Below are 27,341 nucleotides of genomic sequence, written 5' to 3'. Positions count from 1 at the left end.
ACTTAAACTCCTTCCCAAAGGATCCTCATGCTCCAGCTGTGTATGTACTGGAATCACTCAAGCTAGCCATGACAGAAACTCACGACTGAAGTTTAACCAAGGCAATTGCTTCAACATGCAACATAAAACCTGGGGAAATGATGACTGCATAATCTTATGAAACCAAAAATCCAACACTAGACCAGGAAATATGAATGCAGATAAGGACAATGCTGGTACATGGGAGGACTCACACAAGTTTTCCTTAGGTCAGGGAAGTGACTAGTTCCAGAATAAAAGAAAACACAGAGCAGCCAACTTTAGATCTGTAAGTTATGCATCCACTCTTCTCCAAATCTCTCTGACAGTTTGAGTGCCCTAGCTCAGATCCCAAGGTACAGTTCTTTCTGATTTCCAGAAGTGGATATAGCAGCAGGGTTTTTGCAATCACCTGTCAAATATGCTCTCCTGAAGGAGTACTTATGGATGTAATATATGCCAACTACAAGCCCAGAAGTACCAGAAAATCTCAGTTTTCCCGAGTGCACTTACATTCAGTTAGCACTACCACAGAGCAGCAATGAGGGAAGAGTGCTGAGTCCTTCACACGTACAACTCTATTCCCCTGGATGGAAAGTACAGCTAGAAAAGGTTCTCAGTCCACCACTTGGAGCCACACAGGCCTTGGTAGAGCTCTCCCAAGGAAAACACATTCCAAGAGAATATGTTTCTTCCACTCAGAAGACACAACACAGAAAGAATATGGATGATTCTGTGAGATTCAATAGCTAAACATCGTTTCATTTTCCACTGTTTTCTTTCAGTCACCCTCACCCTTCCATCTGTGGTGGGACAGCAAGATTTGCAGAAAAGAAATACGTGGGAAGCTGTGCTCAGGAGATGGGATTGGAGGCAGAAGAGAAAGGAAAGCCCACTGTGTGGGAAAACAACACTCACAAAGTACCTATAAACATAAAAAAAGTTCAGGACAGACAAACTGGAGGGACTGAATTCCTGCAAGGAGAGCATCCCCGCCATCCTGCTTTACTCCCTAGCCAACGTGGTTAAAATGTGCCAAGGAGAGGCTATAAGGTTGCCCCTAAAAAGAGTTGAGAGCAGACAATTTATGAAATTATGAATTTATTTTTATGAATTTATGAAAAGTGAGGCTTATCTTTTAACTGGATGGGTAACACAGACTTTTTGTTGCCTTTTCTTCTTTTTCCTCTTTTTGATGGGGAAGAACACTATACCAGACTATGTCCTTGGTTTCCAGAAAAATTTCAACTGTCAGGAATGTTTCAGCAGAAGACCAACGGGGTTGTTTACTGGGATTTTGCAAGTCGGCAATCTGACAGCAGCTGGATTGGAATTGCGACAAATACTCGTGTCACTTGGCAAAGTGACGGTCGAGCATGCCTTGCAACCTAAGCTTGTGACTCAACAACTGACAGAAAATAAAGATCTGCCTGTTTAAATCTCTGAAGGCTTCACAGCTGTGAGCACAGATACACACACTGCTAGGAAAACAAGGCTCTTTCCTTCTTTTCTTGTTCATTGTTTTAACTATCTGAATTTCATTAAAGAAAAAATAACCTGTATCTTCTCTCTTCTTTGATGTTTTGACACCTTCACCCTCTTTCAGTTGATCGGGACAGACAGACAAGTGTTTCTACTGCTGTGTATGAATCCTACGGGATTCAGAGGGGAAGTCATGCACGTACCTGGCTAGACCAAAAGGCAGTTGCAAATTTATGAGTGACTGAGGAGTAGGAGGATGCCTGAGGAGTGGCATCTTGAGGAGTGGCAGGAGTACAACCCTGCCAACCAAGGACCAGAAGGCACAGCAGCTGAACACACATTTTGACAAGTTTGGTCCAGACCATCTGTCCAGCAGACAGCAGCTGTGCCACGACACCACTCCAGCCTGCAGAAATCCTCTTCCTTGAAAGTGAAAATCCACTGGCAAGCACACTGCCTTCACCTGTTTCAGCTCTGGGCATTCTATCAATAAAATCACTTGGAAAGACTTAAGCTGATTTCTGCCTCTTCGTCAGCCGTTCTCAGCAGCCCAAGGTTTCTGGCAGAGGAAGCAAGATCAAACGTTGCCACTCATTTCTCCCACAAAGACAAAAGGCTGAGGCCATCCTAGGCTCTTTTGCCACGACAAGGAAGAAAAGCAAAAGAAAGGGAGCACTGGGATGAACAGTTCAGGAGTCAAACTCTAGCCTGGCTGCCATCAGGGGGCTGGGAGACCTGAAGGTGTAGGATGCAACCCAGAAACAACTGCTGGCTTGTGTGACAACCTACGTCCTCCTGCAGCCAGCCTGACTCTGCGGGCTCTGGCAAGGCCAGGGCTGGCTGCCTGGCTGCTCCTTCCCTGCCAATCTGTTGCTCGAAGCCATCACCCATTTCATCTGCAGCCAGAAAAGGCCCTGGGTCCTTTAGTAATCTCCTTACCAACTAAACCCAGCCACGGCAAACCTCTGGCACCAGGGGTGGTTGAGCTTGACCCCAGCAACAACTAGCTACAAGGCTTTTAAAAACTTTTGGCAGCATGCCCCCAAAAGGTCAGCCCTCACCAGCCCCATCCCTTCCTAGCTATTGTCTAGGAATAGCTGTATCTGCATTTAAACACAAGAGATGCAAAACTTCCACCTATGCACATGTCTTTATTCCTCTGCAAAGGCACAAATTCAGATGAGAAGCCACGAGGGGAAATCCTTTGAAACAATAGCAAAGGTAGAGAGTGGAGACAGGAACTCTCCGGGACCCATGAGGAGACAGAAGAGCCCTTGTCTGGGGAATACCCACCTCTGGGCTCTGTGCAGTCTGCCAGGAAAAGCCTAGGGCTGAGGGATGATATGCTGTCACTGAAAGATTTAGGAAGGCAAAGGAAAAAGGATGGAAGGGAGGGAACCGTGTGTGGAGGAGCGGCTCCTGTGAGGGCTGCAGAGAACTGATGAAGACAGGAAAGGAAAGCACAGGAAAAGATGGTTTCTTCCAAGCTGGTGAACAAGTATTACCTCATAAGTTAATTGCAGCTGAAGAGATGCATGCACTGAAAGGGCTTCTGCATGCTTTAACCCATGCAGCAGCCGCACTCCCTTTGCAAAATTGTTGCTGCTTTATTCAGAGGATCCGGTTCTGAGTCATTTTAATCAGCTGCTATCTCAGATTTATTGGAGTAAACTGAATACAAATACTAAATTCAGTTATTTTAACTACAAAGTGAGAGTAGAGAGAAGCTAAAGTTCTTGGCTTCAACCTACAAACAATAAACCTGCATAGTTCATCCACTGAGGGAGAAGACAAAACCCAATTCAGTTATTGTGATGTGGTTTTTATATTGTTTTAAGATTCAGAGCTAGAAATGCCTAACTTGATCTTGCTTGGATCAAGTAAAAAAATCCACAACTGGTTGCCTGAATTCCCTACAGAAAGCAAAATCCTAGGGAACCCTCAGGCAGACTGGGAGTAAACATGGCGGCAGGCAGAAAGCTAACCCCTGTGGGCAGAGGAGCTCAGGGCCATACTATTTTTTTCAGTAATTCTGTCACACACCCAGGGCCTGAGCACAGAAACTCGGTTTAACAGTTCAGCTGTTAGGACAGTCCCTGGTACTCCCCTGGCATGGGACAGCCTGCCTTCTCCTAAATCATCCTAATGACAGCCCAGGAGACAGCACAGGCCAGCAACCATTTCCAGTGGGTATCTGGATGTAGCAAACCTACTCTGGAGGACAGGAGAATGTAAAGGTATAGACATGGTCAGATACTGCCCAGTCAGCCTCAGCCAATGTGCCCTAGCACAGCTGAGCTGACTAGCATTGATGCTGCTCCGGATTCCTCTCTTCACTCCGTGAAAATCTTCTCTCAAACCACTGGAAAATTACACCTTTTTCCATTGCAGAATTTTCAGCAGTATCATCAAGAATATCCTAGCTGTGGGTAGATGGCTCCTCCACCTTGTGGCCATCTTCCATACCTTTCCCTTCAGAGGATTAGCCTCTTTTGGACCTAGTATTCTTGCTTCTCTCATTCCTGAAGGCATTCCAGTTGGAGAAACCCCTGCAATTGTGACTAGCCACACAGTACTATTTTGCAATTTACAAAGAAAGTCCTTTAAAAGGCAGCAGTGTTGAAAGATACCGCACCTCTAAAAACCCAGGTATATTGTCAAAATGCCATGGTAGTCTATTAAGCACTTAAAAATATGTATCTGCGAATGATAAGACAGATGGATTTAGAGAAGGGTGATAAAAAGCAGTATTGTGCTCACTTTAAGGATAACAATAGAGACAAAGATAAGTCAATATACCTAACATTGTCCCTATAATGTGGAGTAACATACATATCTGATTTCCCACGTATAGAGGAATTAAGACATTTTAACAAAGGGATATTCTAATGATCATGGCTTACCAGAAAAAAAGAAAAAGAAAAAAAGGAGATGCTAACTTTAAAAAAAATAGTTTGGCTATGAGAGCCTTGCAACTTACAAATCACTGTACACTTACACTGCCAAGAAAAATGAAATAGATCTAGAAATGTGCCACTGCTACAAAAGTGAGTACACTATATTCATTCCCCGCTGTACAGCTGATGCCAAAGGACCATCTTACTCTGTATTAGGACTGCTTGTTCTTACAGGACCTGTATATTCTGTCCAAAGCTGAAAAGACTTCTACAAATGTCCAGGAAAATTTGCAGACTAACTGGTGACAATACACTGGAATAACAATACTCTAAACTATCAAAAAGGGCGGTGGGTGAAGAGGAGAAAGTACACTCCTTGAAAACATATTTCAAATGAATTTCAACACTGCACCCCACAAATGTAACCCAATTTTGAGCACGTTTTATTTTAGGAAGAACCAGGCCTGGGGAAAAAAAAAAATAAAGGAGGAGGCGTGTTAAAAGCTGAAAACTTAATCAGAAATATGTATTGTAATTTTTTAAATGTCCACGATCTGGATGAGAAAAAAAACAGTCTTTCTGTTGTTAAGGATCCCAGACATGGCCCAAGATCACCCTGCTAACACAGAAAGAAAACTTTTGAGCATAAGAATCATACAGCAGAGAAACACAAAGTTTGTAGACCATCCTTTATACCCGTGAAAGCTGAAGAGCAGAACTGGCAAGTGAGTTGCCCACCAGACATGAAAGAGCAACTCAGACACAGCCGTGAATGTAAGGAAGAGAATCAGCACAACTGGGATGTCTCCTCCAGGCAAAAGGAACCAGACCATTATGAGCTTCCACCTGGACGATCAGCAGCAATACAAAACCAGAAAAAAAGACCCTAGTTTAGCATTTTACCCCTAAGGCCAGTATATTTAACTGGATATCTGGTGGTTCAGCAGCACAGCAGCAGTGCTGGGCCAAATCCAAGTCACAGTCTTCTGGCCCAGGAGGAAAAGTTGTTACCAAATGAAGCGTGCTGACAACATATGGAGGCCTGTGCTACTGGAGCAGTTTCATCCTCATCCAGAAAGAAAAAAACCTGTAAGATTATGCCAAACACATGATTCAATTTAGGTCACAGCTCTGCTGCTCAAGGCACCCTGGCCACCGATACTGCTTGGAACGGACTGGCTTGTTTCAGTGCTGGCTTTACATCTTTTCAAAGGTTTTTCACAGGGGAAAGGATCGTGGATTTTTTTTTTTTAACCTGAATTTACTAGGCATTAGGGAGCAGTTTACTACTAAACATATTTATCCAGTCTGCATCACCTCCTTTTTTTATTCTTACCCATCCCAAAGTAACTTCAAGCACATCTGAAGCACTAAAGCTGTGAGGCCTGCAAGCTCCCTCTTTAAAGCATGTTAAGCACCTAACATTGTAATGGGCATAGAAGACACCCTAAAATGGAAGACACCCTAAAATGGCCACCCAAGAAATGCCCATCCACTGACAGCCAAGGTCCTGCCTTTGGCCTCTTACCTAGACACCTATTACTAGGTGGCATAAAGCTGGGATACGATGCTTATGTCTGATCTGATCTCCATTGGTGTGAATTGAAAATACCTTCCACGGAAGCAAGGTGAGTTACAGGAGAATAGAGACAATATAAAATCAGATGCAGGATTCTCATTTCCACTTTCATGTTTCTGCCTCGACAGTGTACATGTGAGATTTACAAAAATAATAATAAATACATATGGAGAATTTTTGGTTTTATAGATAGCCAACCACTGGTTTAGAGTGAAAAACATCTGACTGCATAACATGTCATGCTGCAGCTCTGTACCAGTAAAGACTACACTTCTTATATAAAGGAAGTTATTCTGATTCAGTAAGAATTCTGTCCTCAAAAGGAATGGAACCAATAAACTAAATGAGGATTAAATACCAGATCTTTTCATCCTTCAATGCATTAAAAGACCAAAATAGTCAAGACTTTCAAATGCTATGTCAAACTGTGCAGAGCAGAAAAGCAAATTCCTTGCTTGTTTTGGCACAGCAAGATCTTTACAGCTTCTACTTGTTGTAAGTTGGAAAATACAACATTGCATTTGCTAACCCAATAGATCATTTTCCTATCCAAAAAAGGACAGCTTCTGTTGTAAACTTACCAACTAAGGACCATTTTGTGGGAAGTACTGCTTTATCTAACTTCTCATTGTAAATAGTTATTTAACTTTTTTAAACTCTTCTTCAACAAAAGAATAATTTTGATGCTGAGTAACTAAGCACGTGCTTTGTCAAAAGAATAATACTTAAAGTTTTCTGGTGACATGTAAAGAATTAAAGACTTCAAGTAAAAAGGACAATATCTGGACATCGACAATTACATATGATTATAATAGCAGGAGCAAAGTCCAAATGGCGCTTCCAGTATTAATCATTGTAGCTGACCCAACTTAGTGTGGGAGACTCTAGCTTAGAGCCAGGAGTGAATGATCCCATTGGAAATAATTCAAGGTAATTGGGAAACAACAAAAGAGGGCTCTGGCTTGTTGCTATCAGTTACTGCCTATTGCTATGAAGAAGCATTTTGAAAGCACCATCTGGGTCCAAGACAACGAACATTCAATAGTCGCTAGTGACTGTGGGTGGTCAGTCAGTGCTTACTGAAGATCAAGAACAGCTAAGCCTTTTCTACTTGGGCATCGAAAGCCTAAGACACCCTAAAAAAAGTAGTCACTACTCATGATCCCAGCAACTGAGAAACTAAATTTGCTTCCAGGCTTCAGTAGTTGGAAATGTTTTTGGGAATTGAGACATTTCATCTTGAAGTGAAGAAAATAACTGCCTGAAAGTTATTGGACAGGTAAGCAAACCCAGATACTAACATTGGCAAGCTTTGATTCAATTATTGTTTCTCAAGCTGTTATTGTTTATGCCTTAGCGGCATTTAGCATGTGACACCTTCAGATAAGGGAAGAAGGAAAGAAAACCCTATTTGTGAACATCATGATTGGAATGTTGGCTCTTTTGGTCTTTACGCTGCTATAACTGTACCTCCTTGTAGGCACAAGTGAGCTCAAAAGCAGTTCCAGACACTGTAAGCACCAATGTACTCCAGAACAGCACATCCAATGGACCCTGGTGGCTTTATGTTTTGCGGTGGGACCCTGCAGTGTCCAGTAAAGTGCCTACTGTAGCCGAGACTGTTATCAAGGCATTCACAATGTCCCTCTGTCACTTGGATTTCCTGAGGAATGCACTAAAGAGGCACTACAAAGCCTCTTCCCTCTACTGAGGCACCTTCTTCACGAACTGCAGAGGCCTCTCCTCCTCTGTGAAATTCAGCTGAAAGTAGTCAATGTTCAAAAATGTCAGGATGAGGGGACAGTGACACCGAACAGCCTTATTTGTTTAGAAAACTAGGCTAAAATCTAAATAACAAAGGTACTACCAGCCATACCTCATTATACCAAGAGGGTCTAACTCTTCTTCCTCCTCCTCCTCTTCTTTTTTCTCCCCTTTTTTGGCATTTTCCACTGATGACAGCTGTGAGATTAAGTCAGGTGTCTTCTCCTCTTTGAAAAAATCCAGTCCCTCATTTTCTTCATCTTCTTTCTCCTTGTCATCAGGAGTGTTTTTTCCCTTGAAGTCAATGGCACTAGTAGATTTTGTTCCTGCAAAATACAAAAACAGTCCAACATGCACATGTGTCAGGGCATTCCCAAGCACAAATACAGGCTGGGCAGAGAAGGGACTGAGAGCAGCCCTGCAGAGAAGGACTTGGGGGTGCTGGCTGACGAGAAGCTCAACATGACCTGGTGATGTGCATTTGCAGCCCAGAAAGTCAACTGTATCCTGGGCTGCATCAAAAGAAGCATAACCAGCAGGTCAAGGGAGGTGATTCTCCCCCTCTACTCCGCTCTCATGAGACCCTACCTGGAGTACTGCGTTCAGCTTTGGGGGCCCCAACATAATAAGGACATGGACCTGTTGGAGCAAGTCCAGAGGGCCAGGAAGATGACCAGAGCGCTGAAGCACCTCTCCTATGAAGACAGGCTGAGACACTTGGGGTGGTTCAGCCTGCAGAAGAGAAGGCTCCGCGGGGACCTTACAGCAGCCTTCCAGTACCTAAAAGGGGCCTACAAGAAGGCTGGAGAGGGACTTTTTACAAGGCCATGTAGTAACAGGACAAGGGGTAATGGCTTTAAACTGAAAGAGGGTAGATTTAGATTAGATGTCAGGAAGAAATTCTTTACTATGAGGGCGGTGAGGCACAGGAACAGGTTGCCCAGAGAAGCTGTGGCTGCCCCATCCCTGGCAGTGTCCAAGGCCAGGTTGGATGGGGCTTTGAGCAACCTGGCCTAGTGGAAGGTGTCCCTGTCCATGGCAGGGGGGTTGGAACTAGATGATCTTTAAGGTCCCTTCCAACCCAAACCATTCTATGATTCTGCGATTCCCGACTGTCCCTTCTAACCACTGATGTGTCACTACGTGTCTGATCTGTTTACTGATTTAAAGTAGTTGAGAAAGACAGAGGAAATGAACTTTATCTGAGACATATCAGTACATGTCTAATCTGCTTATTTATGCTCCTTCTGCAGTCAACAGAAACAACAGAATTTCCATGATTCATCCCATCCAAATAAAGTTGTCTGAGAAGGAGTTTCCCTCTAAAGTGCCTATTTCTCTCTGCTGGCTACTGAGAGACTGTAAATACTCTGCTTAGATGTAGGTAGCTAACTTTCACATAGCTAGGTGAGATAAAGTCCACTTTTTGTTACTAATTTAATTCATTTAGGCTAAAATTAGAGCATTGAACAGCATAAAAGTTTCCACAGGAGCTCTTCAATTTACACTCAAAAATGAAGCCTGAAGTTCTAACTCCTTTCAGTGTGCAAGATCCATCCAACTGAGCAAATTCAGCAAACTGAAACATGTGCTTTGACCAAGTCTTCTCACCATACTTGTTATGTGCAAAGCCCAGGGGAATGACAAGAGAACTATTCCTTGCTGTGGAGTCTCTGGATGTTCAGGAAAGCAATTTAAAATAATGAGACTAGCTAGAAATAGGCTAGTGAAAAACATGATGGATAGAATTTGTGGTTTGCTCCTTTTGACTGTTAAAGTAGCATGGCATGGGAGACTCTCTCACCCAGCTTTTCAAGCTTGCATCTGCCAAATCACCCAGGGCAGACTTCATTGACTAAACGTGGGTGTCTACACTGAGCAAGTGGTCTTATGCTCCCCTTGGAGGCAAAAGAGTGCTGGTTGGGGTAGGCAGTGAATGTTAGGATGCTGCTTACCTTATCCCCACAGTCATCTGTGTTTTACCATGTTGATTCTCCCTAAACACCCCTGTATATATCAGCTATGTCTCCGACACCTGTGAGGAAAGTGTACTCAACTAGCTTGAAGATCTGCAGCGTAAGTACTGAATTCCACCTGGTTTGGTAGGGTGAGACTTACATTATTCTAAGGCAGATTTTGATGAACAGATCACATTACTTGCACCCAATCTGTCCACAGTATAAAGACAGTCCAGACTAATTCAGCTGTAGACATGTGCACCATAGTTAGGTTAATCAACATGCAAAGGTTCATCAACATGAATTCTGAATTCTCTGTGCAAGAGGTCTACTTAACACTGCCAAGGAAAAAAGAAAAAAAAAAAAACACCAAAAAAACCCAAAACAAAAACCCACTCCAAAACCTTATTAGCAAAAGGATTTTGCCAATTATTATGCAGTTTTGCCCCCCTTGACTTTAGGAAGCTGCCAGTCTCACAGTACTTCTAATCTGGCCACACTTGACACTTGCAAAATCGGCTGTTCACACATGGTGACTTGCTAGCACCTTGCAACTTCACTTCCTTAAAACTAACACTACACTGAGAATCCTGCACAACACCAGGCTGGAGTATTCCCTGCTCAGCAGCTCTCAGCTGAATTAAGAGCAGAGAGCCCATCTGTTCCATTCATTCAGTGACTCCTTGCTATGCCCAAGGAACATAAGAAAGGAACTGTAAAAATCACTGGAAGAGGCAACAAGAGCTGGACATGAGGCTAAGGAAAATTAAAAAAAAAAAAAAAAAAAAAAAAAGGCCAGAGGATGGGTTTAACTAAAAAAGAATTTGTCGTTTATTCAGATCTTTCTCAGGGTGAGTAATTTGCTTTAGAATCCTGTTCTGCAAGGCCTAACAATTTTATTAGGAATGAAAAACACAAAACATGGAACAGTTTATCACAAAGGGAGACCCTGCACTGTCTCTTTAGGGTCCATCTCTCCACTGACAACATATGATTATTTAGCCTTCTAAACTTATATGTTCTGAATCACAGCTTAGGTATATGCCTAAGGGAAATCAGAGATGGTGGGATAGATACCTTCAAAGCAAGCATTGTGGTATCAACACTTCTGAATGAGGTGTGTGTCCTCTGAGAGGAGGGGAAAACACTAGCAAACATGACTATGTAGCACTGTAGATGCACAAGAGGGTATTTTCAGTGACAGCCTTTATTCTGGCATTCTCTAGTTTTTGACTACCTGAGTCAAGAACTTAGCACATTCATGGGAGAGGGGACACTCACATCTTTTAGTTACCTAAAAATTCCAGTAACTCAGGACTTGTTGCTAGATCCTCATCTTTTGAGATGAATTTCATTATATCATTGAACATAGCTCTTCGTTCACAGATGTCAGATTCCCCCACGAAGAGAACTTTTCTAGGCAAGAGCGGAAGAGAAGCCTGTGGATATCGTGCCGCCAGTCTCTGGTAGAGCTCCTCTATCTCGCTGTACTTCTTGGAAACCTGCAATGAAACATGCTGCCTGAGTAAGTTTCTTTACAGGGGAGACATGAGCAGCAAAGAAGCAGTTACAGGGGAGACATGAGCATCAAAGCAGCAGTTTAAGTGCTGTGAAGCATTAACCCTGGAAACTGAAGTGGAAAAACATGTATTACCAAGGAGCTTTACATATAGCCTAGTAAAAGCCTGTTATCTACACAGTGAAACCCCAAGCATTGTTGTTGGTCTTCTAATTCTGTTATTAAAATATGCTCCCTAATGGAACTGAAGTTCATTGCCAGATACCCAGCATCCATTTGTCTGACTCATCAACTAATGAAATACTGGGAAGGTCAATCACTGCTCCAGATACTTTTCTCTGACAGCAAAAATCCTTGCCCACTAAAAATGAGCTACACAATGCCCAGCTGTGAGAGACTAGAGGGAAGAGAAGCTCAGCCAGGTAGGCATGTGATAGAGAAAGCAGCCTGAACCTTTTCACCATTGAGCCAGAAGACCCATTTCTCAGCCCTGGTGGGCTTCAGTGCCCTTCTGGCTGTTAAGGCCTAAAAAACTGGAATGTTTGCTGCCCTGCAGAGCACCTACTACAGAAACCAAAGGGCAGAGACCTCAGTTGACCCCTGACTATTCAGTTTATCCATGAGAAAATAAAAACCAACAACTTGGCCATGGCCTACAGGTTCTCGTACAGCAAGAAGATGCCAGCAGTGAATGGAGTCATTCTTCTGCAGACAAAGACAGGAAGCCTGAGGAGAAATAAGGCCCAAGATATTACAAGGAAAGCAATAACCATGGGAATGCTGGTTAGAAATGGTGTGGCTTCTATGCCACATTAAGTTTTGAATTCAGTACCTTAAAAAAATCAACACACAAACAAAACACTAAGTGATGTTACAGGAGCAATGGAGAGTGACTGTCAAGGTATTATACAGACAATGTATTCATCATGGTCCTCTATGGCACCATAATCTATGAATGTGTTTCAATGAATACGGAGTTAGATTAAAAAAAAAAATCAAAAAAACTACTGCTAGTGGAGTACATATGGCACAGATCCTCTGCTAGGGTCCAGCTCTTATCCTCCCATAACACACGTTGGTGAACTCTAGTGGAGTGAATCCTAATTAATACTGCAACATAAAAGATGGAGAGACTCAAGCACCACATCTTGGGATTGGAAGAAGGCAGAGTTCTTCCACCAACACAGTGATAAAAGTAAGTCAACCCAACAAAAAGCACAGAAGTAGAAGGGAAATGAGTTATAGATTAACACAGAATCCATAAAGTGCATCTGTCCTAGCAAACTAAACAGTATCAGGCATATTCCCAGTCACTGGAACCTAAGAGTGTCTATTAGGAACCTTGTAGTGTCTACTGGAACCTGACAATGTCCAGCACAGTTTTGACTCTAGGCAGGTAGCACTCCCCCAGATAATTTTTCAGCCCAAGATTTAGCCTGGTGCAGAGACCACGCACTAGCCAGTTTGCGTACCAATGCCCATTGCAGGTGGTAATAAAGTTTCGTACTATGGATGCAGGCAGACTGTGCTAGCTGCCCTCCAGGCCAGAGAACAGGTCCTGACATTAATAGACACACCTTGACTAGTTTACTAAATTAGACGTAGGCATAAAGAGCAATAACAACCTTAGCTTTCATGCTTCCCTGCCTTTTGCAGTAATTATCAACCAAGCTAGCTGATTTGAAAAATATTTGCATTTCAGCTGTACAGTGGTCACTACGGGTTCAGTGTCCAGTCACAAAAGGCAAGCAGCTCTATAAGAAAGATCTGAAGCACAAAACCAAACCTGAGTCGACAGGGGAACAAAAAACAAGAATTTTAGACTTGACTCCTGTAAGCAACACAGGTAACTGTGAGGAACACTGTGCTCCACATGCAGGACCTGACATGCAAGTCAGCAGCCAAGCCCTAAACTGATGGCAATAAAGAGATGTTCCCAGAATAAGACAATCCTCCCTTTGAAAGATACCCCAAAAAGAGAGAGGAAAGCAATTCTGGAATTTTTGATTTGCTGTGCATTTCTAGTTTGCTAGGTCCCAGTAGCACTCTGAACATGGCTATGATACCAGAACCCCTCCCAAAAATACTGTGTAAGCACAAATGTAAGGGCAGTGAGGAATTCACTGGTACTTTTTCAAAAGAATAAACAGTATTACCCTCCACCCAGGAAAAAAAAATCGAGTCTGATTTGTGAAGAATGTTTAACATCTAATTAATTTCAATGATAAATAACAAATTAATGTCTGAAAGCATTACAAGACAGCAGCCAATCAACAAGACTATGCCAAAACAGCTTTAAAATACTCAAAAAGTAACACCGAAATGAGACATACAAACTTGTTTCTTTCCCCACTTAATTTTCATCCTTCTTTATCAAACTCTGTAAATTATTCATAAATCTCAATTTATGTCTAATTACACCATTGAACCTAAAGTACATGCACACCCTCATATCCTATCGCTAATTGAGCCTTTGTGAATCTGCGTGGGTTTTGAACAACAACACCAACCATAACACACGACACAGCATACAAAGTGCGATAACACTATATCCAAAGCATGCTAATATGCTAGCCAAAAGCCTGCAGCACACCATGCAAGCTAATATCCAACAGTGCGGGGATGCCCTCTGCTGGGATAACGTACCACACAGGCAAGATGTTAAACCTCTAGCCTAAACCATTCCCCACTTACCTAAGCCCAGTGCTGGCCCCTGCAAGCCCCTGGCAGCTGAGACTCTTCGCCTGCACTCCCTCTGCCTTAAATCCTGGCTGCTGCTGGCTCCTCTGCTTCTTCGCTCAACACTACTGCCATCTTTACCTTGGTTTTGGTGCCGGAAATGCAGCAGTAAGACTGGCTGAATCCAACAACCTCAGACTGAAGCATTTAGAATCACAGAATCATAGAATGGTTTGGGTTGGAAGGGACCTTTAAAGATCCAACCCCCCTGCCATGGGCAGGGACACCTTCCACTAGACCAGGTTGCTCAAAGCCCCATCCAACCTGGCCTTGAACACTGCCAGGGATGGGGCAGCCACAACTTCTCTGGGCAACCTGTTCCAGTGCCTCACCACCCTCATGGCAAAAAATTTCTTCCTTATGTCTTATCTAAATTTACCTTCTTTCAGTTTAAAACCATTGCCCCGTGTCCTGTCACTACAGGCCCTATTAAAAAGCCTCTCCCCATCTTTCTTATAAGCCCCCTTTGTACACTGAAAGGCCACAACAAGGTCTCCCCTGAGCCTTCTCTTCTCCAGGCTGAACTGCAACTCTCTTAGCCTTTCTTCACAAGAGAGGTACTCCAGCCCTCTGAACCATTTTCGTGCCGCTCCTCTGGACCCGCTCCAACAGGTCCATGTCTTTCTTGTACTAGGGACCCCAGAGCTGGATGCAGCATCACAGAGGCAACGCAGCAGCCTTACAAAGTACCAGCCAGATCTCGCAGAGTGTATTTTCCCAGGTCGAGTCCCACACATCATACAGAGCATTCTCACACCTTTCCAGTCAGAAGGCACTGCTCTGCCATGACAATATTGGACCTTTTCAATTTGACATCCTCTGACAATTTTCCAGAAGAAAGACGTATTAGCATGTAACAAAATTAAATCTTGCTTTTCCTGGTTACCACTCAGAACCTTTTGAAAGCAGTTGATGGATCCTATGGCCCAAAATGTCAGGATAAAAAATAAATGCTGCTCTAAACCCCATTTGATCAATCCTATTAAGTAAACAAAGTCGCATTTGATTAATATTCAAATATTTTTCTTCTGCTGCCTGTAATTCCTCTAGGTCTTGATCCCACAATTATCCTCTCCCCCTCCATGCCTCTAACTGAACTCTGTGCATACTGTGGAGCTAAACCCCCACCACCTGTAAGTCAGCCTGAGTGCACGCACTTCAAGGAGTTCTGTCAAGTCACAATATCAAAGGCTCAATCTACTTCACTTCAAAAGAGTTAATCATGCAAATACGGCAAAGCATGTGCATATTTGCCAGGTCAAGACCCTATTTGCCTGTAACAATTAACATCCAACATAGAACTTAAAGAGAGACAGGGATGGGTTGAATATTTTTTGCACCAGGAACAAATAAGTAAGTTGAATATGATCAAAAATAGCTAGAAAGTTAAGAAAACCACCGGGAAGTTCAAAGTGAAAGCCTGAAATTTGCTGCTAATCCCTCAAATCTCATGCATGTGCCTTGTTCCCTGCTTCACGAGAACCTCATGCATGAAAGTACACACACCAGAATAGGTGTAGACTAGGATACAAGCCTGGGACTCTCAAATGTGCATAGGAGAATTTGATCCCACTCAATATTAATGGGATTTAATGCCTCCTTTCCCTTTAATGCTCCTTTTAATGCCCTATTTCTGACCTCAAACTTGTCTTCATAAGCTTTGTATCTACTGCAAGAATTTCAGCAAAATGGAGATCTTGGAGCTAATTCAAGCCCTTTGTCCAGCCAATGCACACTAGTGAAGAACACTCTTGATTTTATAGTACTTCATGAAAAGTACTTTTATAGTACTTCATATGGCTAGTGTGACTTTCATTTTACAAAGCCCACTTCTTAACACTGTCAGAAAATGGAGATACAGCAGCACTGTCCTTTAAAACAACCACTAGCTTTGGATACAGGAGTCAAAAGCATCACTTCTCGCAGACAGCACAGACCAAGCTTTCACTTGTACACTCCCCATTCAAGCCACACCAGAATTAATGTTGCTTGGTGACCTCATGGGTATGCATTATGGTAGATTTTAATTACATGACCACATGCTGTTCTCCCCATCTGTTTTGCCCAGCAGAAGAGCAAGCACTCTAATATTTCTTTTTAATCAACATGAATTCTTAATGGCTCCTGAACCTATTGCTACACCGAGCAGGAATATTTTTTCACCCTCTCACATCACAGAGGTTATAACATGAAGGAATTTATCTTCACAGCACACCTGTATGGTCAGGAAATAGCAACTCTAACGCACAGATTTTGAGGCCCACAGAAAGAAGGCCAACATATGCAAACTGACAATGATGAAAACATAGACAAATACACACCCACATACTTACAGTCCCTCATTTTATGAGAGGAAGACAGTTCTATAGTAAATTCCTCCCAAAAATGTGCTGTGCCTGTCAAACACCAGTAGTTATTTGTTCAGCTTTGAAAAAGAAAGAACTTGACTAACAAATGTAACTTGTAAAAAAGAAGCAATTAAACTGGGAGCAGATAGAAAGAGAAGGCACTATAGGTTGGGCAGATTTTTAATAAGGCTGGGAAGACAGAAGTGAATTCCTAAAAAAGGTAAGGTGTGGCTAGAAGAAATGCATTTAAGAAAAACAAAGACTTTTCTTCTCACAGAAAATGGCAGATCTACAGGCAATAAATAAATATCGCCTTTGCAGCAGTACCTCTGATGCAGTACCAAAGATAAAATCAATTTCACTCTTTCAATAGGGCAAGAGTATTCTGCAGCTGATTTTTCCTTCAATTATGAAATACAACCTCAAGGTTAAGCAGTTCTACAACCCATTTGCCCTATTTTACAAATGGCAGTTCTTTAATTAAAAAACCCCTCCAGTTTCTTAGAATTTAGATCTGAAAGTTGTCACAGAAGTGAATTTCTTCTTGTGTTAATGCTTCACAAACGTTTCAGTTAGAAACGCAATGATACTGATTTTGCATAGTCCCATTAAGACCGCAGAACAGAGAACTCTGGATTGTTTAGACCCACAGTAAAGGGTAGTAACTCAACAGGTCAGATGTAAAATCTTTTTGACATTCATCTGGTTTTGGTCATAGGCCCTTAACATTTCTCCATCCAGCGTGATCTAAACACAGCCCAGAGATCACAGCTAGCTTAGAGGATGCTTCTGTCCTGCACACCATCTTTTTCCAGGGGATACAGAGAAGCTATTTTAGCAATAAAAGCTGCTCAGTCACATCCCTGCCTGCAGTTGCTCACAGCCTAATGCACAGAAAGCCAGTGTCGTTGCTGCCACCTAGGGCACAAGAGTGTGTCGGGCAGTCACTTCAACTGGAAGCAGGTGGAAGAACAGCTAGACAAGCAAAATCAATTTAGCTAATATTGGAGGGAGAGAAAGAGGGGAAGGAGAAGAAGAAAAAGAAAGACAAAGGGTCTCAAAACACAGACCTGGCTCCTGAGGTAGCTAAAATTGGATTAATGTATTCAGAGCCAATGAAAATCCTACCACGCCTACCTGCTTTCTCAAACCTACTTGTCATCTCATACTTCTCTGCTGTTCCCCAGCCACCTGGTTCTCTTACACTTCACCTGCAAACTCTCTTGGGAAGGGTCATGGCTCTTGTTTGTGCTGGTACAGCATGCAGCAGGACAGGGCACTACACAGACAATATGGGTGCAACTCAACCTCACCTGGCAGCCACAGGGTTGGGACTTGCCTCCAGGTTAAGACAACTGCCTACATGCAGGAGGTATCTCAGCTCTCATGACAGTCAGATATAGTCACTACATTTTGGCAAGATGTGACTGAAACTCAACTCATCTGAACACAGGCAGCTAGTGGTACCTTGGATAGTGGTACCTTGGATGGCGTACTGTATCTCACCTCATGCTGTTTCAGAGTGGTGCCAATGCCTTTATGTCCTGTCACATCTGTCAGCCCTGTGGAGACACCGAGGATAACTCAGGGTTTCTCAAATTGTACCAGCTGTGTATGTCATGCAAAGTGGATTCCCCCCACATGTAGATGCTCAGCTACATTCTTCTCAACAGTACTGCACTGACTGGGATGAGAGCTTAGAAATCCATAGCAAATGCAGACATTCAATCATACAGAGCAGATTGTTCTGCCTAAAGACAGGCATCTCATGCCATCTGAGATGCTTTGGGGTATCCAAGGGGCTTGTGTGGGGCAGGCAAATATCACAGAGGACCTATGAGAGACTCACATCCTTCTGAAGGCTAGGTGGAAAATCCCAGGGCACCGCTGGTGGTATAGACAGTGAGTTGCGTGCAACTCAACTGAGCCTTAAGCATTTTAGCCTGGAGCTGAAGCCCCCCACCCCAGCTGCCTAAGATGCAGAATGCTCTCCCTTTACAGTCAAAGAAGAGGGGCATTTCCAGAGGGTAAGACACCTCATTCCCCTTCTCCCCATTGACTATAAAAGCAAGAACAGACTCATATTAAAATATCCAATTTACAGAGAGGTAAGTTAGGACAGGTGAATCCCTCTGTTCCTTCCAGTAATACATACAGATAAGATTCATCGGAATGAATTGATGCAAAGCATCTATCCTCCAACCTCCCAGCTCACAGTTTTAAATTACTCTCACACCAAACTATAAAATATATCAGACTTAGTCAGCTGAAAAAAAATGTATCTGATGAGATAACTGTTATTCCCGTCAGACTACACCAGTTTTCTTCTTCATGAAGAATGAAATGTCAGGAGGTCTGAGCAGAGAAGTCAGAAAGGTTCATTTCACTTGAGAAGAGCAACTAAGTGCTGAAAATCCTCCTAGAGAGAATGGACATGCAAACAGACAATCTCAGCAAGCAGGGGGGCCACAGTAGGAAGTCTTTTTCTCCTCTTTATAAACAAGCTGATTTTATCTACTTTTTCTTAAGCTAAGCAAAATGTTAGATGACAATAGCTGAGTTTAACACCTCAGCTTTAGTCAGGTTCTTTCTTGCACAGAGCTGCATGGAAATATTACATAATATAGGCAGGCATTGCTGCAGAAAAAAAGTGATTCTACATCCCCTCTCTTATCTGCCCATGTCTAGCCCTTCCCCTGTCCTAAAACAAACTTTAATGGGGCTGTGCAACTCACAAGCTCAAGAAACAGGTGTAAGTTAGTACTAAATAACAAACCCACAAATACCCATTTTTAGCCAGGAGCAGTTCCTCAGCTGACATTACAGAATAGACACATGACACTGGCACACAGAAGGAAACGCTGCAGGAGCAAGAACAAGCAGTCAGGGACAAGGAGAGAGAACAGAACAGACTCCTATGCCAGCGTTGCTGCTTTTACCATAAAGTTATATATAGCATAAGGAGTGCAATAAATGTATGAGATACCCTCACCATGCACCTCTTCACAACATTGGCAGATGTGGCTTTATCTGCAAATCACACTGTGTAAATATCCATTTATCAGCTATCTTCTACGAATTGTGAGTTACACTAGGGCTAGTGGTCTACCAGGAAACCGCACACTCACATCACTCTGACATTACAGTTATCCCCAAAACATCTGAAGAGGGGAGATGTTCACAGCATGCAACATGGTGCACCCCCTTAGAGTCCCTTTTTAGTCAATGGACAGGGAAACGCACTTCTTGGGAGTGAGCAGTTCTAATGAAATGTACCCTAAATGCACCTTTTTCCGTCGACTCAATAGATAGTACCATGTAAGACAGCTCAAGTGGACATGTGCATGCTATAGATGACTTAAAACAGGTGAAATGAATCTTGTGCTATGTTTTCAAACCTTCACTCTGCAGGTATGAAAAAGACAATCTAACTCAGTAACATTTTATACGGATGCTTCCTTGTAAAACTCTCTTGCTAAGGATTTTAAAAACCATGTCGAGGCTAACAAATCAAGGCTAATAGGTCAAGGCTAACCTACTGCAAGATTAATTCCTCTTATTGCCCCACATGATTCCCTCTCCATTCAAGTAAACTATTATATATTTATTTCATGTTTATGTACCAAGTCCCAGTACTGATCCATATATCAGGGAAGCTAATTTTGTAGCAGGACTTATAAAAAGCTTAACTGGTTTCTATTTGTTGACTCATAATGCAAAATGCCTTAAAGGCAACAAGAAACAGTCAATGTTGCTTTGAGATCCTGGAATAAAAATTTCAATTAATACATTATAATATTCCTATTGCAGGAATGGTACAGACTGTGTTGTCCTACCAGGGACCTTGACCTCTGGAGGCTGTGATGACAAATTATCTGCTACATCAGGACCAAAATAATCAAAGCTGATTAAGAAAAAAACCTGATCACTAACACAGCACTGATTAAACATTTACCATAAATTGAACTACATCTTCAGGCTTGTGCTTTGCTGATTTGAAGGCAGCCAGTCGGGTAACAACGACAATGTGATACTCTACATGGCCAGACATCATCTTCCCATGGATTTCTTGGTATTCCGGCACTGACAAATCCAGCCCCGTGTGCGTATTCTGAATTTGCCTGGGGAAGAAAACACACACAGAGTTCAGGCGTTGGCACAAAGACTTTTAAGTGACCGTTTCCAACGATCCAGTCCAAAGCTCAAGAAAGTCAGTGCAAAGACTCCCATTTCAACAGGACACCAGTCAGACACCACCCTAACACTGTTGCTACTCTGCAACAATACAAATTTGGACATGGCCTGCTTCCTATATTCTATCCCAAAGCACTGGACACTGGCTACTGCAGACAAAATGCCAGGAACATAGCATTTCTGGGAACAGAAGATGGGGATTCATTCAGAACAGGACTTCGCTCACAGGAGTTGAAGCTGTTGTCCTACACAGCAGGGCAGATGAGAAGATCCCATGATCTCTCATTACGGCTTGCTTTGAAGCAAAGGTCTGTTCACTACAATTCACACCAAGCCCTATCCACCTCTCCTTTGTCTTAGAACATCCCCAGGAATGGCAGAGACAATAGCTGAAAGGGGCCGCGAAAGGAAGAAGGAGCTTGCTTGAGTGCAGGGACAACTTGGCATTTGTAAGAGCCAACCAGGGAACTAGCTTAAAGCCTGAAACACAAAGAGAAGTTGCTGGAGCAGACTGCTGGGCCAACCACACAGTTTCCATCTGTGGAGGTCCTTGAGGAAAAATTAGACAAACACCTATCAGGACTGAGCAAGTTAAAGGAGTTCATGATCTCTTGGAGCTGCCTTCTGGTCTTGACTGATTGACAGTCTTGTTCCCAAACAGCAGAAAGGGTACACTACCTAAAGTACTGCAGTTTTCCCACAGAAAATCCCACTGGAAACAAGACCACCTGTCCTTTCATAACTAGTTAAAGTAGACAAAGAATCACAGCATCAACCTCTGCGAGTTGCCAACAGTCACAACCACCCATGGTCCCTCTTGGAAGAAAATGCAACAAGGGAGCTGCTGGTGCAGTTTACTCGATGCAATTTCTTCTCCTGCCAGCTTCAGATCCACTGAACCGTGGCATCATCATCTCCCTGGATTCCCATCCAAGGAATTATTTATGACATTTTTGCAAGAGGAATGCCAGGATCATATTATAGTGCTCATGCATCAAGAGTAAGACCGAGCAGCTGCTGTTAGGGCACAAGAGAACGGTATGTTTAATGAAATAAACAGTCTGTTTCAATAGACTGGAAACCAAAACTGATCAGCGATCCTTTCCCCAAAGCTACCCCTATGCCAAGACACAGCACACTCACTACTGCTGTCGCTGGAACCAAGCACTCTGCCAGAATCAGAAAGAAGTTTACCATCCAGAGCATTGAATACCCTCTGAACACATCTCCAAGTGCATCCTTCCTATGTGTGAGTGAATGTTTTTTAATGAAATCAGAAGGGACTGTTTAAAAAAAAAAAACAAAAAAAAAACCCAGCAATTTTATTTTCATTAAACATTTTTTCTGCCTTTTGTTTTTTTAACCTTAGCTGTATGGGAAATGTCAAGTCCCATCTTCCCTGGACTTCCTGTGGATTGCAGAGGTGTCTTGTGGAATTCTTGCCTTTTTCTTTAGGAAGCTTAGATTCATTAACACAGGTGCCCTTCACCTAAGGATACATGAGGCGTACAAACTTAAAATACACTTTAAAGAGGTTTAAACAATCTAGTTTCAAACAAAGTTTCAAAAGAGTCCTCTCATCATGTCAAAACTTGACCAGCTCTTTTGAAACTTGAGTTTTCCCAAGAAGGCAACCTGTGAATCTCTAACGCAAAAGTGAATAAAAAGCTTTTTAAAGGGAGTATCTTGAGAGCTCTCTATAAATTGGATAGCAACAAACAAGGGCACAGGCCCAATTTTCTACCTAATCCTCTTTGCAAGCCATGTTTAAAACATTAGGGCTTTAACAACAGCTCTACCATCACCAAGATTTTGTACTAGGTACCTTAATGCCACTCTGTTTGCTCTGATTCCGTTTCATTTTCTGCCAGCCAAGGACTTGAGTTTACACTAACAGGCAAAATTTTGTTCTCAGTTACACGTTGTCAGGCTGTAAACACAGAATCAATAGTGCTTACGTATAAATACATAGGTGCCTGGCTTTTACACAGCAGTCTGTTGAGCCCGTAACAAACAGCCATTATTTGAAATGTCTCCTTAAGTGGCAGCCAAAATGCTGACTCAAAGGACACCTGCCAGTAAAATCAGCTGGATCTGGGTTTTTTAAAATACACCTGCAGCAGAGGAAATGCTCTCCAGATGTGTAGTCACTCAGAAGTCGTGACTGCAGCTATAACAGCAAAATAGTCTGTCAGTACTCAGGAGTGACTTCTGTTAACACAGCCACAGAGTATAAATGACAAATTAACCTGCTTCTCACCTCTGATGTAAATAAAAGTAAAAACCACCAGTAAACCATCCTTCCTGAACGGTCTTATTTAGCTTAAAACACCAACCACGTACAGGTGTTCTGAGAAGACACAACAACTTCACTGTAAGAGCTGCTGCATTAAAGAGTTCTAAAAATGTCATGAAGTTAGTAAGTACCTTATCTACACCCAGGGTTTTTCTTTTAAAGTTAAAAGTCTGAGCTAAAATGACTGTAATGGAAAGTGATTAGAGGTAGGGGGAACAGCTACATTTTTGTTTCTTTGCTTTAGGCCTTGTGATCACTTTCATTATCATCTCTTACAGGAAACCTACCCCTATTATCTCTTCCATAGCAACAGGATTGTGTGTTTTTTTAAATATAAAAATTATTCTAAATGAACAGAAATCAGCATGGAGGCCAAGAGATAGAGCGTAATATCCAAAGCGCACAGTAGTTCTTGTAATGCCTTAGCTTCAAAATAAGCAGCCCCAGTGTTTTAATTCATTTGATACTGTTATTGTTGTTACTCAGACAGAAGCAGCACCTACAAATCCCAAGACAGATTTGTCACATCAAACAATTATTTTTACACTAGTAGCTTTAAAAAAGAAGCAAAAGGAGAAGGCTGCTTGTTTAAATTGGACACATTTATTGCTTCTACTCTTCACTTAAATCTAGCTTGTGTATCTCTAAGTTATGCTTTTGTCTACAATACAGACAGTTCAGGGGAGATGTGGGCACACAGTTAACTTACCTAATGTGAATCGCTTCACCTGAATACAACGAGACCATTCAGACCAGCAACACTGTGCTTGCACAATCAGATCATGCAGGATCAGCACGGGACGGAGGAAGGGGAGGCTATATAAAGGTCAGAACAGAGCAGTTTCCACAGTTCACTGACGAGCCACAATTTTTCATTCCTGTCTTTTGATTTGCTATAATGTAGAGGCTTTGTACTTTAATTAGTCTGCTTTCTGTGCTGAAAGGCCAAGATGGGACGGGGGAAAGCAGCTATTGCAAGCAAGAAAGCAAAGTAAGGGATATTAAGCGCTGTGACCTGAGAAACTTTATTCCAGTGTCTGTGTGGCCAGGAGAGCAGACTCTGCACTTTCTGCCTTGATAAAGTCAGCCCTACCAGCAGCACCCTGCTCCAACAACCTCTGCCCAAAGGCAACCAAACTGCGATGACCCAGGTCATAGTACAAGGAGAAAAAACTTGTACAACTAGTTTATTCATTAAGTGAAGGCAAAGCATCAGACACAAATTAGCCAGCAAACATTTTTATTTCTCTGCATAGTCCAACTACAAGTATGCAGATTACTATTTATTTATATTACCATAGCAACTAGGAATCCCATTCCCCAAACCACTATGTATAGAGTGAAAAAGGTCACAGCTATACAGCTATCTCATAAGCTAAAAAATATATTCACTTGCTAAAGCCTTAATCCCACACATACATATATATCCAATATTATCACTGAAAGCATTCCAGTATCAGTGGGACAATTTGCAAGTGGTAAAGTCTATTGACTGTAAAATAAGTCCAGGTGTTCAGATTTCCATTTCCAAGGCTAAAGCTAATACAAAGTCCGACCTACAAAATGTGTATGTGAGTTAAGTCAGATACGTTTGAAGGTTCAAGGCCACTGCTCCAAAGGAAGTCAGGCCCTGATACAGCCAAATATTTAAGGATTAAAATAATGGCTTTGATGTTAATGTGATTGAAATAGTTCCTACTTATGTCCTAGGAGGTAGGGTGCGAGAGTCAGGACCTTGCTGAATCAACACTTCTGTTTCTCATGTCACATCTGATAGGGAACTGCTTTCATGTGGTCTCAAATATCTTGTGGGGGGTAAAAAAAAAAAAAAAGAGAGTGATATCGCTATCATTGCTCTATAAAGATTGCCACAAGCATTTTCTTCTTGAGGGTTCATTCACCACATCTGGAAAAATACAAGTTTTAAAAATTTAACACAAGTGAAAACAGCGCCTCTGCACCCACCCAGGTCATGGTTTCAAGAAGGTGGGAAAACAGAATAAACTTATTTTGCCCATCACTGGCCTAACTTCAGGCCAGACGGGTTCCCTGTGGCCTGGTGGACACGAGGGATGGGGCGTGGGGCAGGGCAGCAGGGAGCGGGCGTCAGCCAAAAGCACTGACGACCCCAAAGACGCCGGTGTACGCTTCGGGACAAATTTTAATTCCTTCTGACCCACCTCGAAATACTGACAAGGACAAGATGTTTCTGGAGGGTGAGAGCACACACTGTGTCCCCAGCAGCGCCAATGTGGAAGGGAAAGGACCCTAAGTTACCACAGGAGGAAAGGGCCGAACAGCCGCCGGTGTTACACAGGACGCGCCAGACAACAGTGATGTCTCCCGGCTGTGAAATGCCAAAAAACTCGAGGAACCGCACACATCCGAAGCGTCCCGGGGGCAAACCCACGCACCAGCCGCCCGCCGCCCCCCTCGGCCTCGCCTCAGCTCCGCCGCCTCCCTCAGCGGCCGCCCCGGGGTCTCCGTGAGGCGCCGCTCGCCGCGTCCCTTCCCGCGCTGCGGGGACGGCTGCGCGGGCCTCGCCCCGCGAAGGGAAGGCCGCGGCGGGCGGCTCCGCGGCGGCAGCGCCCACAGCGGCTGGCCAAGTTGAGGCGGGCGGCGAGGTTCGCTGCTCTCTGCCTCCCCCCCACCGCCCCGTCTCCCGGTACCTGGTGGTGACCAGCACGGCGGGCGCCGGGCTGTGCTGCATGGCGCGGGGGATCGGAGCCGGCCCGGGAGGAGAGGCCGCGTCCGGCCGTCACGGGGTCCCGCCTTCCTTCCCTGGGGCTGGCAGCGGCCGCCCTGCCGGATGTTCGCCGGCGGGCGGCTTCGGTGCAAAACGGTGGCTGGGAAGGGCGGGTGGAGGAAAACGTCCGGGGCCGGGGGGAGAAGAAAAAAAGAGCGGCCCCGGGTCGTAGTCGGCAGGATTCGAACCTGCGCGGGGAGACCCCAATGGATTTCTAGTCCATCGCCTTAACCACTCGGCCACGACTACACCGACGGGCAGCTCTTCTGGCACGAGAGCTCCACTCACTCACCCGCCCTCCTCCTCCTCCTCCTCCTGCCGGGGCCGAAGCGGCCCCGGCGGCACCGTGTGTTTCCCTCCCTCCCTCCCTCCCTCCCTCCCTCCCTCCGACGCGGGGACGGCTCGCACGCATCTCCCTGCCTTAAAACAACCCAGAGCACCGCCGGGCGCTGCAAACCCCGCGGCCCCGGCCACAGGGCTGCTCGGAGCCGCTCTTCGCTGTTTTGGACAGAAAGCGGCAAGCAGCTGCTCCCCCTGCTGCCCCTCACCGGCACCCACAGCTGCCCTGCGGAGCCCGGCTTCGGTTTCGTACACCTGGGTGCTTTTTTTTTTTTTTTTTTTTTTTTTTTTTTTTTGCCGGTGCTTCTCCGCACGGGCGTGCAGAGTTTCTGCAGGGAAGCACAGAGAAACACAAAGCTTCACGCTAGGCACGGTTTTCTGCTGTCTGCTGCTCACGCCTCGGTATCACAGCAGAAACCTAAGGAGATGCTGGGCAATATCAGAAAAGTGACAGAAACCAGGCGCTGCCGCTGCATCAGTGCAGCCGCCCCCCCAAACAGGCTCCGCACCCCGAGGGGGTACGCAGCGGGGTCCAGGGGTGCCCCCAGAGAGGAGCAGCCCCTCAAAGGGGACCTGGTGAGTGGATTAGGGCTTTTCATCCCGGGAAGAAACAGCTGGAGGAGCTGGGGATGCGAGGGAAGTCTGTAAAAATCACGAGACTTCCAACGTTGGCAGATGTGGAACAATCTTTTGCTGCTTCTGGTGAAGTCTGGAGCATGAAACTCGTGAATCAAAGCAAACAGAAAAGGGAGACTTCATAAGTGGAGTTCCTTCCTAAATCCTGGTTGTTTTCTCCCCCTGGCTTTTGCCACTGGAAACCTTTTGTTAAGCAGAGTGTAAACACCACCACATGGCTGCAGCCTTCCTGGCACAGGAGTTGCTTTTGTCAGAAGTGCTGCAAGCCACTGGAAAATGCTTTCGAAACATGAATCTTTCTCATGTGACCTCTGAAGGGTTAAAAAGCTCTGGGCTGGAGTTCCTGAAAGCATAAGTATATCCTGAATAGCTATATGTCTAAATGAGTTACTTCTCTAATGGCATTTTTATCCCTGGTTGGCTTCCTGGATAATTTTATTCAGTTTATTCAGATTGTAATAAGGAGTAAGCAGCTGGCAGTTGGCCGCCTAAGACAGCAAAAATAGGGCAGGACCTGAGCCACAAGCCCCTGCTGAGGCAGTGCTTGTCACACTCTCTGAGCAGTGTCCATCCAAACGTCACTGAGTGCCTGTGAAGACACTTCAAAACCAGGGTCTTTTCTCCTCAGACAGAAGGGTCTGCTTGGCCCCAGTACGTTGCTGGGGTCTGTCTTTGACCTGGAGAGGTTGTGTGCACTATGTCGGTATGCTCATGAAGAAGTCCAAGCGCTACCTATTTATCTAATTTCTTAGCAAGGCTCATCATATGTGGCATTTTTATAACTCCACAGCCCGTATTATCAAAAGCATCATGTAGTTGGAAAATA

The 27,341-nt window shown here is 43.9% G+C and overlaps 1 protein-coding gene and 1 non-coding gene across 2 annotated transcripts in view; both read right to left on the bottom strand.

Moving 5' to 3' along the window:
* HS1BP3 (HCLS1 binding protein 3) overlaps positions 1–25,623 on the bottom strand; it is a 54,549-nt gene extending 28,926 nt beyond the window's left edge. Inside the window, exons 1-4 of the mRNA XM_075049050.1 lie at positions 25,464–25,623; positions 20,260–20,425; positions 10,993–11,200; positions 7,853–8,066 (exon numbers count right to left, since the gene is read on the bottom strand). Of these exons, the coding sequence (XP_074905151.1) occupies positions 7,853–8,066; positions 10,993–11,200; positions 20,260–20,425; positions 25,464–25,504 (629 nt within the window). The 5' untranslated portion in view covers positions 25,505–25,623. The remainder of the gene's footprint in view (positions 1–7,852; positions 8,067–10,992; positions 11,201–20,259; positions 20,426–25,463) is intronic.
* Positions 25,624–25,707: 84 nt separating this feature from the next.
* Positions 25,708–25,789, bottom strand: TRNAS-AGA (transfer RNA serine (anticodon AGA)). The gene has a single exon. It is a non-coding gene; the product is annotated as a tRNA-Ser (tRNA).
* Positions 25,790–27,341: the final 1,552 nt, after the last annotated feature.

Source organism: Buteo buteo, chromosome 17 (genome assembly GCF_964188355.1).
Source record: "Buteo buteo chromosome 17, bButBut1.hap1.1, whole genome shotgun sequence".
Taxonomy (NCBI): domain Eukaryota; kingdom Metazoa; phylum Chordata; class Aves; order Accipitriformes; family Accipitridae; genus Buteo; species Buteo buteo.
The sequence above is the reverse complement of the archived record's forward strand: the minus strand, read 5'-3'. Positions and strand labels throughout refer to the sequence as shown.